We start from the raw sequence: 20,931 nt of genomic DNA, 5'->3' as shown, positions 1-20,931 counted from the left end.
CTTGTAGGGTACAGGTACATGCGTTCATGTGCTGGCGCCAACTGAAACACGCCATCCAGCCTCGTCTGTACCCAACGTTCGTTTGGAAATCGATCGTCAGCAGGCCGAATACGAGGGGCTCCGGTTGAGCCTTATTGCCTCATCTGGGGACTGCGAGAGGGTATGCTGGTACCTTATCTCCGAACCAAACAACTCTCAGGTACAAGGAAGAATCCTGGGCAGGGGGTCACGAATTTGAGTACGCTAGGCTTTCTTGGGGGCGCTTCGGACATCCCTGCTAGAGTGTATGTATGTTACTGGGCTAGACAGACGGGAATGTCATCGCAGATCGTCCAGTTATCTACATTCGTGGAGACTCGGTGAGATAAATCCTGTCGAGCAGTAGTAGAAATTGCGGTAGGATCGTGAGATATGAAAAGACATCCTGGTCTCTGATCGACTACACATATCAGCTAGGAGGGTATGAAATGTACATGGTGCACCTACGAATCCATATCATTGCATCATCGCAACTGCACCACCATAGATGAAGCGGTAAATATGTGAGCCCAGCAAGGCACATCGTCTGCAGATGCAAGGAAACATCTTGTATCAACTTCTCCAGACGAAACAGAAACAGAAACAGAAACAAAAACAAAAACAGAACAGGGTCGGCCCGTTCCCCGCCACGGCTTTGTTTCATTCGAGGCATTCTTCTGTGAGTCTGGTTGTTTGTTTTCGATCGAGTTTGCATGACAATGAATCGAAGAGAGGGTATCTGGAGGTGGCTAATTTGTTTTCAGCGCAGCATATTATGTTTCTCCGCTTTCCTCCCCTGTTCCTTATCAAACAATCACCATAGGCGGTTGAATGGCGGGGTAATCGTTGCCAAATTCGACATATGTCTCTGGCTAGCTGGGGGTCCTGGTCAACCATGTCAGCGGGGTGGTTGGTTACAGTCTGGAGATGAAATCATTTGTTGTAGGAACACCCCGACCGAGAGTGAAGACCACGGGGCTGAGGAAAACAGAAGGGAGGGCGTTGCGTATGCATTTCTGCTGGAAATGGCTAAGAGGAACTGACTTTATCTGTACCGTCAATTCGAGGATATATCATGTAGCTCCCCATCGATGTATACTATACAATTACTTGAATCATTAAAGTCTATCTCAAGATCAGACGGAAAAGGTATCCATCATCCCTTTCAAGGGCCCAAGCTGCAGCCTACGAACACACAGTCCCCCCCCCCCTCCCCGAGAGGCTCTTACTGTATGTATGATACCCACACTCAATTCTAGAACCGCAATCAGCTCACCCAGCCAGCCAGCCAGGCCGCCTAAACAATCTAACCACAACCATCCTAATTCGGAAAGAGGCGCGAACACAAACAAAAACAGTTATCACCGTCAGCCCCCCACTAGTGCCCTCCCGAAATCCGATCCAAGTCCAGCAAACAAGGAAAGCAATACGATGGCGGTACACGCGTAATTATGAGCTGTCACCGAACTCTAACCCCACAGAAACGAACCGAAGCGCGCGTCGGAAAGAACACGTCGATGTGGGTTCCACAGATCGGGTCGAGTCGATCTGGTGCATGATAAACCGAAGTATAATTAATTGTTCTGTGCGTGTTCTAGGGTTCGCCGAGGGGTTGGGTGATGTATACCATTTTTTTACTTTACCTATTTTCGCGAGGCTACTGTAGTTGGATTTCCAGTGGGTGGGCAAACTAGTGGAGTTTAGTAGCACTGGCAGCCGTTGGCGATGCCAGGAATTACGTGGTGGGAGGTACTAGTCCGTAGATCCGACGCCAGCAAACTGAACAAAGAAATATTGATCGGCCATCCCCGTCTAATCTCGGACTTGTCGGGTTTCATGGATTAGCAGAGCAGATACCCCTGCTCAATCTAGAGTACTCTAAGGTATAGCACAAATATTCGAATGAGACGTCCAGACGTAGCTGAATCAAGAAAGTTGTTGGTAGCTGCGGCAGGTCACAGCGCATTAAGAACCTGTTGCATAGCAAGGGTATTCGAATCCTCGCGTCTAGAAACATACGCCCGCACCTCTTGCACACTCAATTTCTCCTGTCGGGCAGATGTTGTGCCGGCACTAGTCCCAGCCGTCGACGTACTGCCGCCAGACCCAGCAGTCGTACCAGCAGCAGCGCCGCCGCGGATCCGCTCTCGCAAGGCCTCCACGCCAATCACGAACAAACTGCCCACTTCCAGTAACACGTCCAGCGCGCCACCGGGTCCTTTCGTTTCCTCGTCAATGTCCCATGATTTGAGCAGGTCGGCGTACTGGGTCATATCCTTGGTAACCATCAGCCCGCCCGGGCCGCTGACGGAGAATCGCTTGAAGTGTTCCAGAAGCAGACTGCGAGTGCGGAGGGCGATTTCAGTGAGGACAGAGCGGACGTTGGAGCCGCTGGAGGGGAGCGAGGTTTTGGCGATTGTTTGGAGGCGGGTGAGGAATGTGCAGATTGAGGCGCAGGTCTAGAAGAGTGTTAGTTTACTTAATCATGGCTAGCTGGCTGGATGGATACTTACTGGTGTTTGGAGCATTTCGAGCCAGGCGGTGTTGTCGCTGTCTCGAGGTCGGAAATCGTTTTTCCTTTGCCCCGAGAGGAGACGGCTGACCCAGGCCAATGTTCCGTCAATGGTCTTTTGTTCGATCGTGTTGATCTTCTCTTCAATTCGGGAGGTCGTCTGGCTCGTTCGTTTCTCCATATCCCGGCGGGTCGTGATACTGCCCGCAGCCAAGGGGAGCAGAACCGCATTAACACACATCACCATCAACGTAGTAATGCTAATCGTCGTGCGGACGGACGGGAGGTACGCAAAATCGGGCTCTGTCTTGCCAGATTCTTGCGAGGTGGCGGCCTCCAGGGCGGCGTCGAGGCAAACATCGATGTATCCATCACCCATAGTAATCAAGAGGACGTTCAGCATGGCGGAGACATCCTTGTGGGTGTCGGTATTGACGCTCAGCTCCAAGCCACGACCCACAGCCTCCGCCAGCCATTTCAGCATGCGCTTGGCGTCGCTCAGGTTGGGCTGGCCGTCTTCTTCGGTGAGTTTGATCTCTGTCAACCGCACGGTTTCGGGCACCTCGCCTAATTTAGCCACTTGGAGAAGCATTCGTCGTTGGATGGGCGACACTTCGGGGGAATCCAGGCGGTTGATGAAGGCGTCGCGGGTCGTGGACAGTAGTTCTGTGCCGGGGCGTGAGAGAGAAGCCATGAATGTGGTGGCGGCCTTCTTTCGTCGGGCTTGGTAAGTGGTGAATTTGAAGAGAACAGCATTAAAGAGCTCCTCCAAGGTGCGTTTCTCGCGTTCAATGTAAGAAGAGCCGACGAAGTAGGGGACGAACAGTTCTTCCAGCTGCTGGTCCAGGAGGAGTGCGGTTTGAGAAGAGATGGTCTCGGGGTGTTCGGTCAATCCGTGGGCTTTCAAGTCATCAATCAAGGCGCTGATATAGCCTCGAGAACTTTGTAGGCATCGTAGAAATGCAAGTGACGAAACTCCGCTGGCCTTCTCCAGAACCATTTCTAGTCTCTGCTGAATCGATTGCTGGAATACTCGTTGCAAGAACTTTCCCAGCACCTGCTCGTAGTAGGGGAACGCACGGCGGATGATCGCCGACTCCTCCTGCACGACCACCTTCACCTCGTCCAGAAGAGACTGCAGACTGGGTTCAACGCCAGGCAACTCGGCGTCCGGATCGGCCATGCGCTCCCACGACTCGGCATCGCCACCCACTTCTTCTGTGACAAGCTGACTGCGGTCGATGAAGAACTGATGCTGATTCACAAACAGGGCAATCACACTGGACCCGCCATTGAAATCCTGCAAGACCGTCGCACAGTCCTTCATGCCCTCGAAATTGGCCTTGCGGTAGAAGTCGTCAAACTGCTTCAGAAGATCCTTCTCCAGCGTCTCAGAGAACTTTTCAATCACCTCGCGCGTGTTTCGCCGCGGGGGACTGCTCTCCCGACTGACATCCTCGGAAGACGACGAATTTGATCCGTAGTTTCCATTCGCATTGGCATTGGCATTTCCATTCTTCGCAGAGCTTTCTTGCCAGCTCTGCGGATCCAACCGCTGGCTAATGCGCAAGAGTTGGCGCGCAATATGCGCCGACCGCACCTTCGCCTCGGCCGTGCCTGATCGGCGCAGATTCTCCAGGAGAGTGATTTCGCCACGATTGCAGACACCCTCCCAGCACTCCAGCAAGAAATGCGCGTCGAGAGCCCGCCGACGCTGCCGATCCAGCTCCTCCAGCCGCTTTCCCGTCTCGACAGCCATGTTGCCTGTGCCCCCCGCATTCTCCAAGCCGGCGCCATTCAACGAGGTGTCGAGCTGCTGGAACGACTCGATGGTCTGTCGGAGCTTCCGGCCGAGAGTGGTCAGGTTCTGCGAGTGTTGCGCTTCGGCGCGGCGGACGGCGGCGGAGAGCTCATTCTCGCGGATCTCGAGGTCGCCGGAGAGCTCGCCAAGTCGGCGCTGGGCATGTTCGAAGGTGCGGATGAGGGGTTTGGGATCGAAGGGCTGGTTGGGGATGGCGGTACCGATGGAGCGACGGTGCGAGATGGCGGTGTCGGAGAGGGTCTCGATGAATTCCTTGACGATGAAGTCGCGACTGGAGAAGTCCTCGAGGGTGAAGCTGGGGCCTTTGGGGAAGACGGAGCGGGTGCTGGCCGAGGCAATGGATGCATTGTCCATCATGATGGAGTCATGCCTTGCAAGCAGGGCGAGCAAGGTGCATGCAGAGTGGAACCTTTGTTCCGTCGGTGGTGCCCTCGTGCCTGTGGTGGTGCCTTCGGGTGGAAGTGAAGGTGGGAGAAGGTGAGGTTGGAGTCCGGGGAAGACGCGAGGGATCGCCGCGTTTCACAGGAATGCTACTTGAGAGCTCTACGTACGTAAGACAGCACTAGGTGAAAGGTCTATAATATTGTATCTGCAAATATCGATTAATTGTTCACAATTTATTGTTCGTACGAAGCCTTGATGTTCGATGTCGTCAAGCCACTTGGCCACTCGGCAGTGCAAGGCACCAGGATAGAATATAATATATATTTAGATACAGCATTGCCCCATTGTCATGACATATATTATTCAAATGGTATTGAACTCGCGGTGTCTCACAAACAGCTGGTCAACCACCAATTTTGAGGTGGCTTGTTCTTCCGATCGCCGCCCGTTGACAACTTGAACTTCTCCAACTCTCCCCCCCTCAACCACCCAAATGGTCTCCCCCAAAGAGCGCGAGGTGCTTCGCGCCGAAGTCCGAGCGCGAAACAACAAGCTCAGCGCTGCCGACCGCGAGGCCCTGCTGAAGCCCTACCTGCCCGACCCAGCCGACCTCACCACCTCGCGACACGCCCGCGGCACCCGCAAACCGCGCAAGACGCCTATCCGGACCTTCATCAAGTCGCAAATCCACCACCTCACCTACGCCTTGACACACATCATCTTCGGCATCGTCGTCCGTCTGATCCAGACCTACCATGCCGTCGTCGACCGCGTCCTTGCTATCGTATATCACCACCACCGAACTCCCGAGTTAATTCGCAAGGATGTGCGCGGTCTGAAGCGACTCCCACAGCACCTGAGTGTTATTCTGACGCTTCGCACGGAGGACGATGCCCTCGCCGTACTCATGGATGAGGTTGCGGAGCTCGCGGCGTGGTGTACGTGTGCGGGGATTGGGCAGCTCAGCGTGTACGAGAAGACAGGTACGTCCTCCCAGCCCTGCGTGGCATAACGTAGAAATGAGACACAGAAAGCTAACGAGAAGAAAAAAGGCGTCCTGAAATCTTGCATCCCAGCCCTCCACCAGATCATCACCACGAAACTGGCCTCGTACTACGGAACCCCGTCCCAGCAACCCTCTCTCCAACTCTACGCACCACACCACCCAATCCACGGCACCCGCTCCAACTCCGACAACCCCTCTCTCACCCTCCTCCTCCTCTCCTCCACCGACGGCCGCGAAACCATCGTCGACCTCACCAAGACACTGGCAGAGATGTCCCAGAGCGGAAAGCTCTCGCCGGAGGATATTACGCCGGAGCTGGTGGACGCAGAGATTACAGAAATCACAACTCACCCGCTACAGGATGGAGATGCCAGCAGTGGAGATTTGTTGAAGCCAGAGCCGGATCTTTTGCTTGTTTTCGGCCCCTTCCTGAAACTGGACGGATACCCGCCGTGGCAGATTCGGTTGACGGAGATGTATTGTACCGGAGACCGCAGTCATGGGCTGACAGGGTATGGCGAGGCGGTGGAATACCAGGGGTTCATGCGGGGATTGTGGCATTATGCTGGGGCGCAGATGCGGTTTGGTAGGTAGTTGCTGGCTTGTGACATTGCTGTTGATTGTTGCAGCGGGCTTGTTTGTCGGACTGATGTGGTTTGGACTTTATTATTATACCCTACGCTGAATATTCTTATCAGACTGTAGTCTAGTATATTCATCAATTACATTTTTATTGTCGCATTACTCTGCAGTCCGATTCTCTTGTGTTCTAAAATATCACCTGGCTTGGATGTACCGGCGCGTTGATAGAGCTATAGGGCTGTATAGTCTACAAATTTTACAGAATAGGTTCAACAAATGGGATAACACAGACAATTATCCATGATTCGATTGTACCTGTGGTTTTTGTCGCAGTGGAACACTGACTTTCTAGTATACTAGTAGTTAACTCCCAGCACAATTCGCATCTCTTGTCTGTAAACGAATCTTGGTCAAAACCCGGCATGTGATTCATCCCGATTCATCACCAATCTCCCACACTGCAGTAAAATTTCTCTGGCAGTAGCCCGAAAGATATGTTCCTGGTCGACTGCAAGGAAGGAGGCTCTTTGTACATAGAACATCGTTGATGCAACATTGACAAGGATCATCTGCAATAAAAGATTGACCCTGAATCCTTCCCGGAGCGTCTCACTGCAACCACATGATGTCATTGTTTGCTAGCTCAGGATGGCAAATCGTATCTATGAACGGAATTATTAGGATTTGGATATCAACAACATGGTGGTGAGCTTTGTCGATTGGCGTTTGTTCAGCTTCAGCCACCAATCTTCCCTCTACAAATCTCTGCCTCACCCTAGATCGCTCCATCCATCATCTCGCGAGCTCCCACAACCATTACATCGGAGGACCAACGAGGTCTACGAAGCTTCTATAATCTTGGATGATAATAGCCATCGGTCTTCTCCAACGGCTCGTCAGATTTGGGACAAGCGTGGGATGACGATCCTTTTCCTGGCCCGATCAATGCTCTCGTGGAGTGAATTTGGCTATCAGTATCAACATGGCGCATTGGGATTTCTCGCAGAGAGTTATGCCGAGCCAGGTCTACCAGAAGAAAAGGTACAAGATATCAGATGTTGATGAAAACCATCGAGGATCTACCCGCAAATCGCCACCGACACAATTGAGAATCAAACTAGCGGCGGCAAGGTCTTGCAAGTTAGTTACAGCATTGCCGCCCCATATATCTGGTGAGGGGACCATGATCACTGACCCTTGGGAAGTTTTTGCTGGCATTCGTCCTCGGAATGACCGCCTAACCCGTACCAAAGACCCTGGTGCTCTTGGCCAACTTGATCTTGATAGAGAGTACAACTGGCATTCACATGCGAACCGCACAGATCCTATCCCAATGGAATCTTGAATTGTTCTAATATCAAGTTTATGATGCCTACCACGAGTTGAGGCTGGCGTCGCTTATCCCCCTCTCGCAGCACCTATCACGTTTCCGTCGTGAACCCATACACCTTTCCTGGCTTTATACAGCTTACTGGCTGTTTGGATGGAGTGAGCTAAACAGAGTGCAGCTTGCCGAACGTTATATTCGTAGCTATCTGGCTAACTGAGGAAGAAGGAAAGGAAGAAGGTGTGTGTGTGACGGAGGTATGGTGTAGCCCGTCACCGCCCAGGTCTCGTGATTTCAAGTACCCCCCTCCTTCTGAGGTGACTGATGAAGCAAATCGCTGTTCTTTTCTCGTACTATGAGGACCGTCTTTAATCCCAGCATTTTGACAAATTTGGCAAACGTTGGTCCAGTGAGTGGTTTTGTAAGTCCATCAGCGACTTGATCAGTGGTTACGATGTGTACCAGCTTGCAAATACCTTCAGACACTGCTTGTCTGATCCAATGATACTTAAGCTTGACGTGTTTAGTGCTGACATGATTTTCTGGGTTTTCGGTGAGTGCAATAGTGCCGTTGTTGTCTTCATAGATGATGGTTGCTCGGTTACATGTGTACTCTTCGAATAGAGCCATTTCTCCAAGGAAATTCCGAATCCATGTAAGTTCAGAAGTTGCGACTGTTGCTGCAACATATTCTGCTTCTGTTGTGGAGATTGTGATCGCTGTCTGTCGTTTAGAGATCCACGAAATTGGGCCGTTGGCCATTTTGAATACGTAACCAGAAGTGCTGACATAGTCATCCGCATGCTTCCCGTTGAAATCTGCGTCCGTCCAACCAGTGAGTAGGTTTTGGGAAGGTTCATAATTGATCATGAGATTGCGGGTGCCTTTGAGGTACTTATGAATCCTTTTTAGCGCTGCGAAGTGTGCTGAGGAAGGATTGTGTGCGTATCTGGCTAGTTTGTTGACGGCATAAGCAAGATCTGGTCGTGTCATCGCCACCAACCAAATCAATTCGCCTATATCTTGTCTGAAGACATGAACCTTTTCGGGTTCAGCTTTGTCTTTGTTTGCAACAAGAGGTCTTGTATTAGCAAAAGGGGTGTCTACGGGATGACAGTCGAACAATCCTTTGCGAAGGAGGATTTTGTCAACATAATCAGCCTGTGAGAGGTAGATGTTTGTCAGCCCTTCTCGGTGGACATCGATGCCAAGGAATCTTTTGAGCGGTCCATTGTCGGTTAGGTCGAAGTAGGAAGCGGCTACAGTTTTGAACCATTTGATGTGCCTTTCACTTGGTGAGAGTACCAATAAGTCATCGACGTAGACGAGGACGTAGATCCAATGCTCCCTGTCGTGTAGCATAAACACAGAATGGTCTGTTTGGAACATGATGAAATTCTGCGCCAGAAGAAAGTCTCGAAGTAGGTTGTACCATTGTCTGGGGCTCTGTTTCAATCCATAGAGTGTTTTGAGGAGAAGTCCACAGTGTGTTCTCCGGTTATCCCAGTGTGGTTCGAGTTCTGGTAGTTCGATGTAGGCTTCTTCCAGAAGTTCTGCGTTAAGGAAGGCAGCCACAAAATCAATATGGTGTATTGGCCATGATTGGTCGGCAGCAATTGCTAGAAATAGCTTTATGCTGCTTGCTTTTGCCACATGTGCGAAAACTTGAACATAGTCAAGCCCTGGTCGCTGATAGAAACCTTTGGCTACAAGTCTGGCCTTGTATGTGCCGTCATGTTTCTTTTTGAAGATCCATTTGACTGGGAATGGTTTGCGGTGCGCTGGTTTCTGACATACACGCCAAGTGCGGTTTTTGATGTGACGTCGCATTTCTTCGTGTGCAGCTTCCAGCCATTTTGTTTTGTCAGGTGAAGCCATCGCCCGTCTCCAGTCCAGTGTGCGAGTTTCGTCTTGTTCTGCTTGTGTAACAGACATCGCGTTTGTGTGGTCTAGAGGGACAGGGCATCCTATCAGTTCGGTTGATCCGAGGATGCTGTATGTGGCGTAGAGTTCGCAAATTTGGTCGTCGAGTTCGACTGTTGAGAGGAGTTCTGGTAGCTGTTGCTCCAAAGTTTCTAACTCATCTTGGAGTTCTGGTTGGAAACCCTTGTCGAAGTTCTCGTTGAGTATGTGGTTGACTGTGTTGGCTTTGACTTTTCGTGCTTCTGCTCGTTGTTTTCGGATATCAAGATAATCCTTTGATTCCTGGCCAACTTTGGAAAGTGTCTTTTTGGCGACTTGATCGCCGTGGTTCCGGTTTCGAGGGGTTATCATCAGGATTGACTGGTGTTGAAGGGAAATGTCCTGGTACATCCTTAGATTGTGGAGTAATATGCGCTTGTTCTTCCTCCGGAAGATCTGTGACTTCCAAGAAAGGCGATGGAGAAACTGGTGGTAGCGCCAGAGGTGGTTTGCGTCTGTGTCTGGAGAAGATTTCTGGTTGGGGCGTGAAGTTTGAAGATGACTGTTCCATGGTGGAGTTTGGTTTCTGATGAGAATTTTCAAGGAATTCCATGGGTACGTATTGTTTCGCAGTGGGATTTGATTTTTCGTCATCAATAATCAGTTCTTCATGGCTTGAAGGTGATTGCTTCTTCATTTCCAGAGTAGGTTCTGCATCCAGATCATACGTTGGTCTTGGTAGTTCTTTGGGCATGAGCTCGTTGAACGTGACATTTCGTGAGTGAACGTATTTCCTTGAGTGTACATCGTAAATGATGTAGTTTCAGTCATTCCCATAGGCAATAAGGCGACCTTCCATCATATGTGGTGAAAGTTTGGTTGGTCGGTTTGTCTTGTCGACAAGATACCACGCTTGACATCCAAGTGCTCTCAGGTTTGAGATATCAGGTTTGTGACCATAGAGTGCTTCATAAGGAGTCATGTCAATCGTGGAGTGCCATAGCCTGTTGAATGTGTAGTTGATTCCCTGTAAGAGTATGCCCCAAAGATGTTTGGGCAACTGATGTTCTGTCATGATTGAAATCAGTGGCTCTATAAGAAAACGATTCTTGGATTCTGGTATTCCATTGAGTTGATGAGTGTATGGTGGAGAAGGGTCCCAAATCATTCCGTTTGCTTTGCAGTGAGTTTCGAGAGGAATGTTTTCCTTGGCGTTGTCGCCATGCAACTTTTTGACTCGGACTCCGAATTGAGTGAGTAAGTATCTTTCAAGTTCTATGTACTTTTGAAGCACTTCATCTCGTGATTTGAGAAGCTGTAGCCAACAGAACCGTGAGGCTTCGTCTATGAACAGAACGAAGTACTTGAATTGGCCTTGTGCCATGACTGATAGCGGTCCCCAGACGTCAGTGTGAATGACTTGTCCTGGTTTCGAGGTGATGTGTTTAGGGCGGCCAAAGGGAAGAGAATGACCTTTGCCTTGTACGCAAGGACCACAGGGTTTCTGAATACCGGTTCCCTTTTTGATGTCAATGCCGAGCGAATGGGTTGTCATGCGTGAAACCTTTTGTTCGCCAGCGTGACATGCTCGACGATGTGCCAGGTGCATGTTGATAGGTGTGATTGTCTTGGCATTTCTTCCAGCTGAGGATGAGTATGCCAAGAGGTTGAGTTTTGCCAGTGATGAATACAAGTGTGAGTTGTTCTGGTTGTAAAACCAATACTCGTGGTATCTCTTGTACGCGTAGGCAATGGTTTTGTTATCCCGTAGGATGAGAGAGTAATCACAGCAATTAAGAACATTTGTGTGTTTATCAGTGAGTCTAGAGGTGGATACCAGGTTCTTGGCTAGACCTGGTACCAGCCAGACTTGAACGAGGTGTAGTTGTTCGATTTGTCCAGTGTCAGGTCCTGTACCAACTGAGAGGTAAACGTCTCCATAGCCTTCTGTCCATAGGGTGTGGTTGTCTGCCAAGTAGACTGGTTCCCGGCGAGGTGTGAAGGTAGAGAAGACTGTTCTGTGAGGTGTCATATGTGCTGTGGCTCCTGAATCCAGCATCCAGTCTGTGATTGGTACTTCCCTGTTTAGTGTAGCTTTTGATGCTGTTTTGATTGACTCTGAAGTAGACACGCCTGGATCGGTGTTGGTACGTGTTGACTCTAAGGTAGAGCCTTGACTGTTGTGGAGGGAGGCGGCTTGAGCAGCTTTGAAATACGAATCGGCGTCGAATTCCCCGATTCTGTGTACTCTAGCACAACTTGCCTTATATTCTGGGGGTTGAGTGGCTGCTGATGCTCCCTGAGTCGTTGGTTTTTCGTGTCTGTTCGGGTTTTGAGAGCATTCTTCCGTAGTGTGGTGGCATTCACGTTTGTGATACTCACAGAAGGTTCTCTTCTTTAGAGGCTGCTTTGACTCGAAGTTTGAGCCCCCCTGTCCACCGTAATTCCCTCTTTGTCCTCCATGTTGTCCCCCCTGACCACCACGTCCAGTTCCGCGGCCTCGTCCAGTGCCTCTTTCTCTGTCGTTTCTTGTCATTGAAGCGGATAACGAGGTTTGGGCTTTGTATTTAGAGTGTAGGTGGTTGAGGAAGCTTGTGAATGTGTCTTCCATAAGAGAGGGTGAGGCCAGGTCTGGTTGGTGGATTGCAACCCAGGTTTCTGTAGCGGGATTTGCCTGTACAGCACGAACGAAGTGCATATACTGAAGTGTCCTTGGGATATGTTCATCCTTGGTCACGAGAGAGTGATAATCATTGAGAGCTTTGCGCCAGGCACCAAGGAATGCGTCAGGATGTCCGTTGACTCGGAAAGTGCAGTTCATGAGTATGTCGAATTTGATTCTCATGGTATCGGGTGTAGTTTGTCCATAGGCCTTGAGGAGCGCAGCGTAGGCTTCTGGGCCTGTGTGAAGACCGGAGATCATTGAGATGCAGTAGTCTTCGATGGTAGCGAAGATGAGTAGATTTGCAGCGTCGGATAGCCTAGTCCATTCATCATAGTCCGCATTAACGTTATCGATGTTGACAGTAGTCCATTCATCAATTTGTTCTTGTGTAGCAACGTTGACATTGTAGTCTGCCGCTGCGCGGTCGCGGATTTCGTTGTCGGCGTAATCGACTGGGCCCTCAGGGCAAAGATTTTGTCCAGTGACAATTTGCCAGAGGTGTTTGTCGTAATGCCTGCAAGCGAGTTCGAGAAACTCGCGCCAGCGAGGAAAGTTTTGTTTTCCTTTGAGCTTGGGCACGATGTTCGTGAGTTTGTCGATGTCCTTTTCTTTATGATCGGGCATCGTGGCGTTGTTGGTATGACCGTGTGTTGACCGTGGAATAACCGTGGGTTTTCCTTGGTTTTGAAGTGAGAGATAGCGTGCAAGATCTACGCGTAGCGTGTGCTTGCGTGCGTGTCGAGGATCGCAGTCGACTGGTTAGATCGAGTGCGAGCGAGCCAGAGGGCTCATAACCTGTTTGGATGGAGTGAGCTAAACAGAGTGCAGCTTGCCGAACGTTATATTCGTAGCTATCTGGCTAACTGAGGAAGAAGGAAAGGAAGAAGGTGTGTGTGTGACGGAGGTATGGTGTAGCCCGTCACCGCCCAGGTCTCGTGATTTCAAGTACTGGCCTTGTTGCAGTGTCCGATGCCATGCTTGGACACATCAAGTTGACCGAGTGATCGGTGACGGCTGAATCTAATACCCTGTTCGGAGAAGAACGTACCGCTACGCTATCCATTGGCGAATACGACAGTGGCACTGCCGGGTTACGAGACAGGTTTTTGAGGCCTACAAGTGCCATTTAGACGAAGAAACCCGCTTACGGCATCGTTATGCGGAGCAGTCCTGGCTACAGAAGAGGGCTCTAGTGCTTTCCCGATACGAATACGATTAAGGAAAGTGCTAAAGCTATTCCTACCGCAACTTCCTCCAACTAGGCTTTGCGTCAAACCAATCTGGTCCCTGAGAGCTTGATAGTAACTATAAAAGGTCTAGAAGCAGGGACTCGGAATGCAAGGAGGACACAGAGGAGAGAAACGCACGAAATTGAGATTCTGGAGCACCGGCACGCACAAAATTGAACTACGGCAAAGGGTGGTGTCTGGCAATATGGGCTTAGGAAGGTTTGAGGAGTGCAAACTTGAGATGAAGAGAATGCTATGTGGCGCATTTCATTATTGTTAAAATTGGCCAGGTGATTTACCTGCTGCCTGGAGCGAGGATAATGTGAGCGCGTTCTGGGAATTTCCAATCTCAACGGGTGTTCTGGGCTAATTCGCCAAGTTCCAGATGGGGACGTGGATATGCAAGGACATGCAGGCGGTAATCAATCAGGACATCGTGCACAAGTTTTCCAGGCGCGAGAAGGACGTGAGGAATATAATGCCTCGGGATATGGGCCTGGCCCAGGGTAGGAAGAGTACGGCACCTCCCCAGCCAGAGGTTCTGAGGAGTCTCGGCCCTCAGGTCAAGAGCAACGGTTAGGTCTGCCCAAGACAGCAGGGCCGGGATCTCTGAACCCAGTCTTTGCCTCTTTGATACTCGGCACTACCACCATCACGGTCTCTATCTGCGCCTCAAGACTCTCAACTACTACACAACCAGTCTCTATCTACTTCATCTCCTCTACCCTCTATACTACCACCATTGTTGTCTTCGCCTCTACTACCACTGTCCCCTCTGCCTCTACCACTTGAGAAAAAACATTTCTGTCCGGCACTCATTTTATTACGAGCACTATGGCGACCCAAGACCTCCTCGCAAGCCGTGCAACCACCAGTTGACTCGAATAACATTGATGTTCTCCCAGAAGCTTTTGCTGTCCCTAAACTGGACTCCGCACAGACTGACCTTGGAGCTATACGAGTTATCATCGACTTCTGGCTGAATCCCTACGTCTTCCCGGCGTCATCCGGTTGACTGGCCTTGATACAATCTCTGTCGCATTGCTTAGTCGGACAGAGTAGTCAATGGCTGTTGAACTAGATATCCTATTTGCTTACGACCGCACTGCCGCACACCAATGGATCCAAAAATGGCGCCACCGCACAACCAGGTAGCTTTTTGAGGCATTTCACGGGCACAAGAAAGGTTTCGAATATCCATCAGTGGCCTTTGGAGGTGTGGAGACACATCCGGATATATCTGCTTTTCTTGGGGCGAGGCGTTTTTCAATCGAAGAGAAGTTCCCAGTGTCCGGAATTTGAAGGCACTAGAACGTTTGAGTGTCCTATAAAACCTCCACTGCAAAGGGTTCCGTGAAGTGATCTGCAAGGTCTTTGAGACTTGCCCTTCTTCTTTCCACATTCTCCAGATTCCAAAGCCCGCATTCAATGTGACAGCTGGAATATGTGTCTTGCGAATAGGTTTGCTACTGTCTCGATCTGCTTTACACCACAAGCCGCTCCAAAATAATACAAGACACGAGGCCATTCGGTCCAGAATGTAAAAGCGACTGTATAATACGAAACAGGCGCTTCTGAGATGACGGCACATCACTTTCGACTTGGCGGCACTGACCAGTGCTGATGAGATATTAATGGATCTCGGCCCTGGGACAGATTTATTTTGACTTTTCTTTTATCCTCAATAGCTCATACGAAGTGAGAGCTACGCCAAATTCTTCTGCCCCAGAGCCAAAATCCAATTTCAAATGCCGAGTCGCAAAACACAGCAGCCATTCACGGACGGTGCTCTAGCATGGAGGCCAGATCAGCCTACTATCGCATTGACAGAGCCAAATGTCATCGACGTCAGTACTGCATGCCAGGAGAGTTGCGTCCAGATCACAATCCTGTAAAATTTGGAAATTACCACTCTACCAGCTACAAGGCAGATGGCAATGGCCACCGTCGCACACACTGCCCACGGGCGAGTAACTGCTTGTGGTCATCCAGCATATCTCGACAGGCGATCGTGCAGCTCTGGAAGTAGCTGGATTGACCCGGGACATTCACGATAGGGCGTCGCCTGTATAGTCGACCACGTCGACCACCTCGACCACATTTCCTGAATGGAGCGGTCGTCCTTCGAACTCCTCGGAAAGACATGGAACATGTCGTATATATACAGTCGCAGACACCGACTACCCTCAATCGGAACATCAGTCGTGCCCTCATGTTGTCGATTTTGCACCCAGGCGACAAAAAGCTTCGCTGAAAAAAGCGAAATACGCGGGCTCGTGGGTAGGCATCGACTATCATAGTCTCTAACACACATACTCCCGTCTATCGACGGTCAGACAAGAAGTACAGCTTCGATTCAGATCAAGCGAGGACGCTCATACACCACTACGATGGCCCTGGCATCAGACAAGCCCTTTTCGAAGGATTTACCGTGGAAGGATACACCAGAGAGCCTCACCAAAGACCCTTCTGGCGTTCACTCCTAGAACTTTCCCGATCCTCAACTGAGTTTGCGGGATTCAAGCACTCCATCAAGAATGATGGAAGATAGCATTTGAGTGAACTCTCAAGGCACAGTCAAAGTCCACCAAGTCTAGGCCCTTTCGGAAGGCTTCAAGCTTGTATCTTTACAACAGATTGCATGCGGCTCGGGTGTGCTTGGTGTGGATGACAGAGAGAGTGAAGTTATCGGATCCTACGGGGCATGTGCTCCTTGAATCATGGTCGCCGCAAAAGGCTTCTATTGAAATGCCCAAACAAAGAAGCAGCGTAGAAGAGAGCACACAGTTCGAACGCATGATTGAAGCAGCCGCAGATGGGGATCACACACCATCAAAATAGCGCCCGATATGATACAGAAGCAAGACAGAAATCTGCCGATCCTTCGAGAGGCAAGCCTTCAGAAGCCAACAAAATCAGAACAACTGAATACGGCACCGTGACGATACTACATGAAGGGGCTAGTTCAAATTGGAGACAGAAGCAGCACGAACTTACAGGGTTCCACTGGATCACATCTCAAGAGTCAAACATTGAAAGAGTCGAAGTGGAAGAGACAGACACGGCATCAGTCAATTTTGACAGTCGGCGCCAATACAGAAGGTGCGGAGCAATTGATCCAGAGGCAGTCATTACCAATTATGGCTGGGGGTGGTGTTTCTATTCATCTTTCGTGGCCACCCTCTCGCTGGGCATAACAATGATGCCCTAGTGGATGCAAAGCAAATGGCATTAATGGTAAGGCTGTATATGGACCTGTGCAAACCTCCTGGCGAGCGAGCGCACTGGAATGGCCCAGAAGTTAGGAACATGGCCTTTTGGAAAAGATAGGCACTGCTATTGAGTTCTCCCTTCCACAGGTCAATTAAAGCTCGGATCGAACAGTATACGGCTTTTGAAGGACCCCAAGACATTTGATCTGAACTTGCACTGAGCATATGGAAGGAGTTTGTTGCACACATACTCTGGAAAAGCGTGAGAGGGAAGAACAGACCAAGACTGAAGAGGGCATGGTTCCGTTTCTGAGATTTTAATCAATAATTAAGTCTGCTTGTACGTTATCTTGCTGCCTGACACAGCGTTTCTAATACCGTGATTTAGCTGCTCGACCCGAAAGCATGCGATACCTCAGACTTAAGTGCCCAAGGACAGGAGTCGTGGAGAGACTCGTGCTAGATGATCAGCTATGTCCAAAGAGCGAAATTCTCGTTCGACAGCTATACTTTATCAAGCTTGTTCGAGGGGATATTTGGGACTCGAAGCGATGCGCACTCTGCCATGGGAGGTTCAAAATCGACTCGTTTTAGAGGGGTATTATCTGAACGCAGAAGAAAATCAGAGAATATGCAGCCAATGGGCTGTGTCAAGTTTGTATTGGGGGGATCAAAATACTGCCATACGCTTTCTGACCTGGCAGACGGCGAATACAAAATTCCCATGGACGAGCTTTGGCATTTCTTTGAGAAAGCGCCTCGTTTCCTTAACCAGATAATGGCCGATCAAATTACTCATCTACAACACTCCGGCATATGCACCCAGGGCCAGGAAAGCCGTCAGACGTGTCCAATTTTTCGCCTCTAGAACCTCGAATGGCTGAGCCCCCGACGAACCAGCCCCTCACCTACGCCTCTGCTTAAGAAGTTGCCCCTCCTCCTCCTACCCTGGTGGCTAAGCCAATGAACAGATTACATCCCTATACCTGCGCACGAACTTAAGTGCCGAGTCAAATGGCTGGCACATGACGACCCGATGACCCAGCTCGGAACTTCAGAAAATAATGACGGAATTCAAAGCATACCGCGAATACCCCCTCCAACCGCCGAAGCGCTACAGGACTGTGCCAAACGAGACGAGTTTGACCACGACTCTGCGGACGATATTTCGCGACTGGCTGACTTTCCTCTAGGGGGGTTAATATCGCGAAAACAAAGATCGTAACCATCGGAAGCATGGTGGCCTATGAACCGATGTTAACGAGATTATTCTGTTGTGATATGTCGTACCGTAACGGAATCAATTCCTAACCTCACGGAATTACCAGCTTTGATTGGAAATCAATCTGGAGGTCGCATGTGTATATAAACCCTCAAGTTTTCTGTCCAGAAGGAAAATAAGCAATCTTCCTTTGAATTACAACAGGTTATGAGCCCGGGTGCTAACTTCTCGGGTGTCGTCTCCACTCACTCTGAGAACCACTGCATACTATAACTTGTTGAAGCTATATTTACCCCGCACTTCAGGCACAGCCACGATGCCTGCACATCTAACCGAGTCTCCCGACCGAAATTTCGCAGCTATTGAGCCTTTAACAGGGAGTGATAATTATGCAACTTGGAAACATCTTATGACCTCCTACTTAAAGGCAAGACAAGTCTGGGATATCATGTCCGGAGATCTCCAACGTCCTAACTGCCTTTTTAAATACGCAAAACCGATTACGGCCGACATTGTTCCACTGGTTGATGAACGCCTTATTGGAGCCCCAAGACAGAAGGCTATCGAAGCTCGTCTAGAAGCTGAAGTCCAGGCTTTTGAGCGACATCAGGAATGGTCCAAACGTGAGGCTGAAGCCTATCACACAATCTTTCGATATCTTTCCGTCGAAATCAGTGTTCATGTTGCAGGGCTAGAAACGTCTCGAGATCTCTGGAACGACCTTGAAGAGAGATATAGACGAATGGAGCTAGCTACATTCTGCGAACTTTTCGCCCAGCTCAAAGAAACCACTGGATCTAGCTGCACTAGTATATACGTGAATTCGTTGATCGAGTCCGATTGCTAGTACATCGCTTAAATGCGATCATGCCAGGGTCAATTGGGGATCACGCACGAGTTGCAATCCTCTTAACTCAGATCGGACCGGAATATGCGCCGATAGTTGATGCCATCCAAAATGACAAGGATCCGGCCAATCCCGCCATGATTGGGAATCGCCTTGCAAATGCTGAACGGACAGTTTCAGCGAAGAATTCTCCAACTCCTCCGCGCGGAGCACCGTCAGTTAACACAGTGAAGGCGTCTATCAAGAAATGCAATTACTGCAAGAAACGAGGCCATGAAGTCTCGAAATTCTGGAAAAAGAACCCGCATTTGCGCCCTAAGTGGGACACCGGTGTCAAAACAGAAAGGAGTGTTTCTGGCTCACCACAAAATGAATCACATCAAGGCCAGGCAGAAGAACGGCAGGGCCCGCCGACTTCTTACAAGAGACCAAGGATCAATATTGTGAGGGCGAGAGTGACGACTCTCTATACCCACGCGCCGAATCCCCGGTGGATACTCGACTCTGCTGCTACTAGCCATATCTGTTGGGACCGGCACTGTTTTAGCAGTTTCCGGATCCACCATGAGATGCTAGACACAGCGGGAGATCCAGTTGAAGCTGAGGGCATTGGCACCATCAAGCTTACGCTCAGGGGGAAGATCAACCGAACCCTGATCCTCAAGAATGTCTACTACGCTCCCCGAATCGGGATGAACTTGATCAGCGTACCAAAGCTCTTGAGGGATCGCTATTCTATGATAGCGCACCCCCAGAACGTCTTTCTGCAACGCCGAGGGCGAACTATAGGGGCTGCCTTCCATACAGAAGAAGATCTATTGATTTTGCGATGCTATGTGAGCAAGAGATCCAGACCTCAGGTCCAACTGGCCAGGTCATCATCATCTAATAATCATGATAATTGTATCGAAATGGATATCGATGAACCGCTAGAGTCAAGTGGTGCACCGAGCGCAGTGACCACCTCTGAACTCAACAGTGAAGCTCAGATACTCGATGAAGATGCAAGCAGAGGAGTTGACCAGATCCCTAAAGAAGCACTCTGGCATGCTAGATCAGGGCATCTAAACAGAGGAGACCTAAGGACGGTCCTTTCTCAAACTGGCACTCCGTACCAACAACAGACAAGTGGCAGAACTTCAGGCAACGCCACAGTGCCCGGCTTGTATGTCGGGTAAGCAGCACCAGAAGGAATCTTTGAAGTCATACACTCTGATATTCTAGAAATGCCAGTCGGCAAAGATGGCTCTAGGTACGTGATCACCTTTACTGATGGCTTCTCTCGAGGCTCATGGGCATACCCCTTGAAACGAAATCACGTATGCCCATGAGCCTCGAGAGAAGCCATCAGTAAAGGTGATCACGTACCTAGAGCCATCTTTGCCGACTGGCATTTCTAGAATATCAGAGTGTATGACTTCAAAGATTCTTGTTGAATGAAGATGTGGTCTTTTTCATCGGGAGTTCCTCTTCTGGTGCTCGACTTCTCTCGAGGCTCATGGGCATACGCCTAGAAACGAAAATCCGAGCGCTCCAGAAACTCCAACACTTTGAAGCCTGGGTCAATCGATAATTTGAGCTTCGAATAAAACGGTTCCTCTGTGATAATGGCAGAGAATACCTCCCAATTGGAGCCTATCTCGAACGCCAGGGGGTTGAGTTTGACACATCTGATCCATACTGCAAAGGACAGAATGGGTTAGCCGAACGAACGAACCGTACTATCCAGGAACGAATAAATACGCTCCTGTTTGATGCGAGATTACCTCCCTCCTGGTGGACTGAGATTTTAGAGACAGTGTTCTATCTCAAACTACGCGCTCCTGCGTCTATCCTCAAGAAAAAGACGCCGTACGAAGCCATATATGGCACAATTCCAGTGCTATCACACCTGCGTCGGATTGGCTCCCGTGCATGGGTTTTGATTCCAAACGCACAGAGAGAGAAAACCGGACCAAGATCATCCGAATGCCGGCTACTAGGCTATTGCGAACCTAGTCAATACAAGCTCTACGAAGTGCATTCATGCAGGACAGTCTTCTCTCATGATGTCGAGTTTGATGAAAGAACACCTGTGGCTCCGCTCATTGAAGAAAGTGCTAGTCATAACATCTCTGCTAGTAGCTCTACGCCACTAGTTATGCCTGAACCGACAGCATTTGATCCAGAGCCAGCACCGTTGACACCGCCATTATCTCTCTCT

The 20,931-nt window shown here is 49.9% G+C and overlaps 5 protein-coding genes across 5 annotated transcripts; 2 read left to right on the top strand and 3 right to left on the bottom strand.

The window, feature by feature from the left end:
- Positions 1 to 1,973: 1,973 nt before the first annotated feature.
- On the bottom strand, positions 1,974 to 4,709 carry N7532_000111 (exocyst subunit SEC10; the record flags this gene model as incomplete). Its single annotated transcript, XM_056612615.1, has 2 exons — positions 1,974 to 2,477; positions 2,532 to 4,709. 2 exons carry the CDS (start codon positions 4,707 to 4,709, stop codon positions 1,974 to 1,976), a joined length of 2,682 nt encoding a protein of 893 aa, XP_056479839.1.
- A 520-nt stretch (positions 4,710 to 5,229) lies between these two features.
- Positions 5,230 to 6,336, top strand: N7532_000110 (ditrans,polycis-polyprenyl diphosphate synthase; the record flags this gene model as incomplete). The annotated part of the gene is made up of 2 exons (XM_056612614.1): positions 5,230 to 5,719; positions 5,789 to 6,336. The coding sequence occupies 2 exons, from the start codon at positions 5,230 to 5,232 to the stop codon at positions 6,334 to 6,336; spliced, it is 1,038 nt and encodes a 345-aa protein (XP_056479838.1).
- Positions 6,337 to 7,945: 1,609 nt separating this feature from the next.
- Positions 7,946 to 9,964, bottom strand: N7532_000109 (Ty1/Copia family ribonuclease HI; the record flags this gene model as incomplete). Its single annotated transcript, XM_056612613.1, has 2 exons — positions 7,946 to 8,867; positions 9,585 to 9,964. The coding sequence occupies 2 exons, from the start codon at positions 9,962 to 9,964 to the stop codon at positions 7,946 to 7,948; spliced, it is 1,302 nt and encodes a 433-aa protein (XP_056479837.1).
- Positions 9,965 to 10,376: 412 nt separating this feature from the next.
- On the bottom strand, positions 10,377 to 12,842 carry N7532_000108 (integrase catalytic domain-containing protein; the record flags this gene model as incomplete). The annotated part of the gene is made up of 1 exon (XM_056612612.1): positions 10,377 to 12,842. One exon carries the CDS (start codon positions 12,840 to 12,842, stop codon positions 10,377 to 10,379), a length of 2,466 nt encoding a protein of 821 aa, XP_056479836.1.
- A 5,355-nt stretch (positions 12,843 to 18,197) lies between these two features.
- On the top strand, positions 18,198 to 19,980 carry N7532_000107 (DUF4219 domain-containing protein; the record flags this gene model as incomplete). Its single annotated transcript, XM_056612611.1, has 3 exons — positions 18,198 to 18,690; positions 18,756 to 19,902; positions 19,953 to 19,980. The coding sequence occupies 3 exons, from the start codon at positions 18,198 to 18,200 to the stop codon at positions 19,978 to 19,980; spliced, it is 1,668 nt and encodes a 555-aa protein (XP_056479835.1).
- Between the last annotated feature and the right edge of the window lie 951 nt (positions 19,981 to 20,931).

Source organism: Penicillium argentinense, assembly GCF_028826775.1.
Source record: "Penicillium argentinense strain IBT 30761 chromosome Unknown utg000001l_segment0_segment0, whole genome shotgun sequence".
Taxonomy (NCBI): Eukaryota; Fungi; Ascomycota; class Eurotiomycetes; order Eurotiales; family Aspergillaceae; genus Penicillium; species Penicillium argentinense.
Note: the sequence above shows the minus strand (reverse complement) of the source record. Positions and strands in the feature narration are given on the sequence as shown.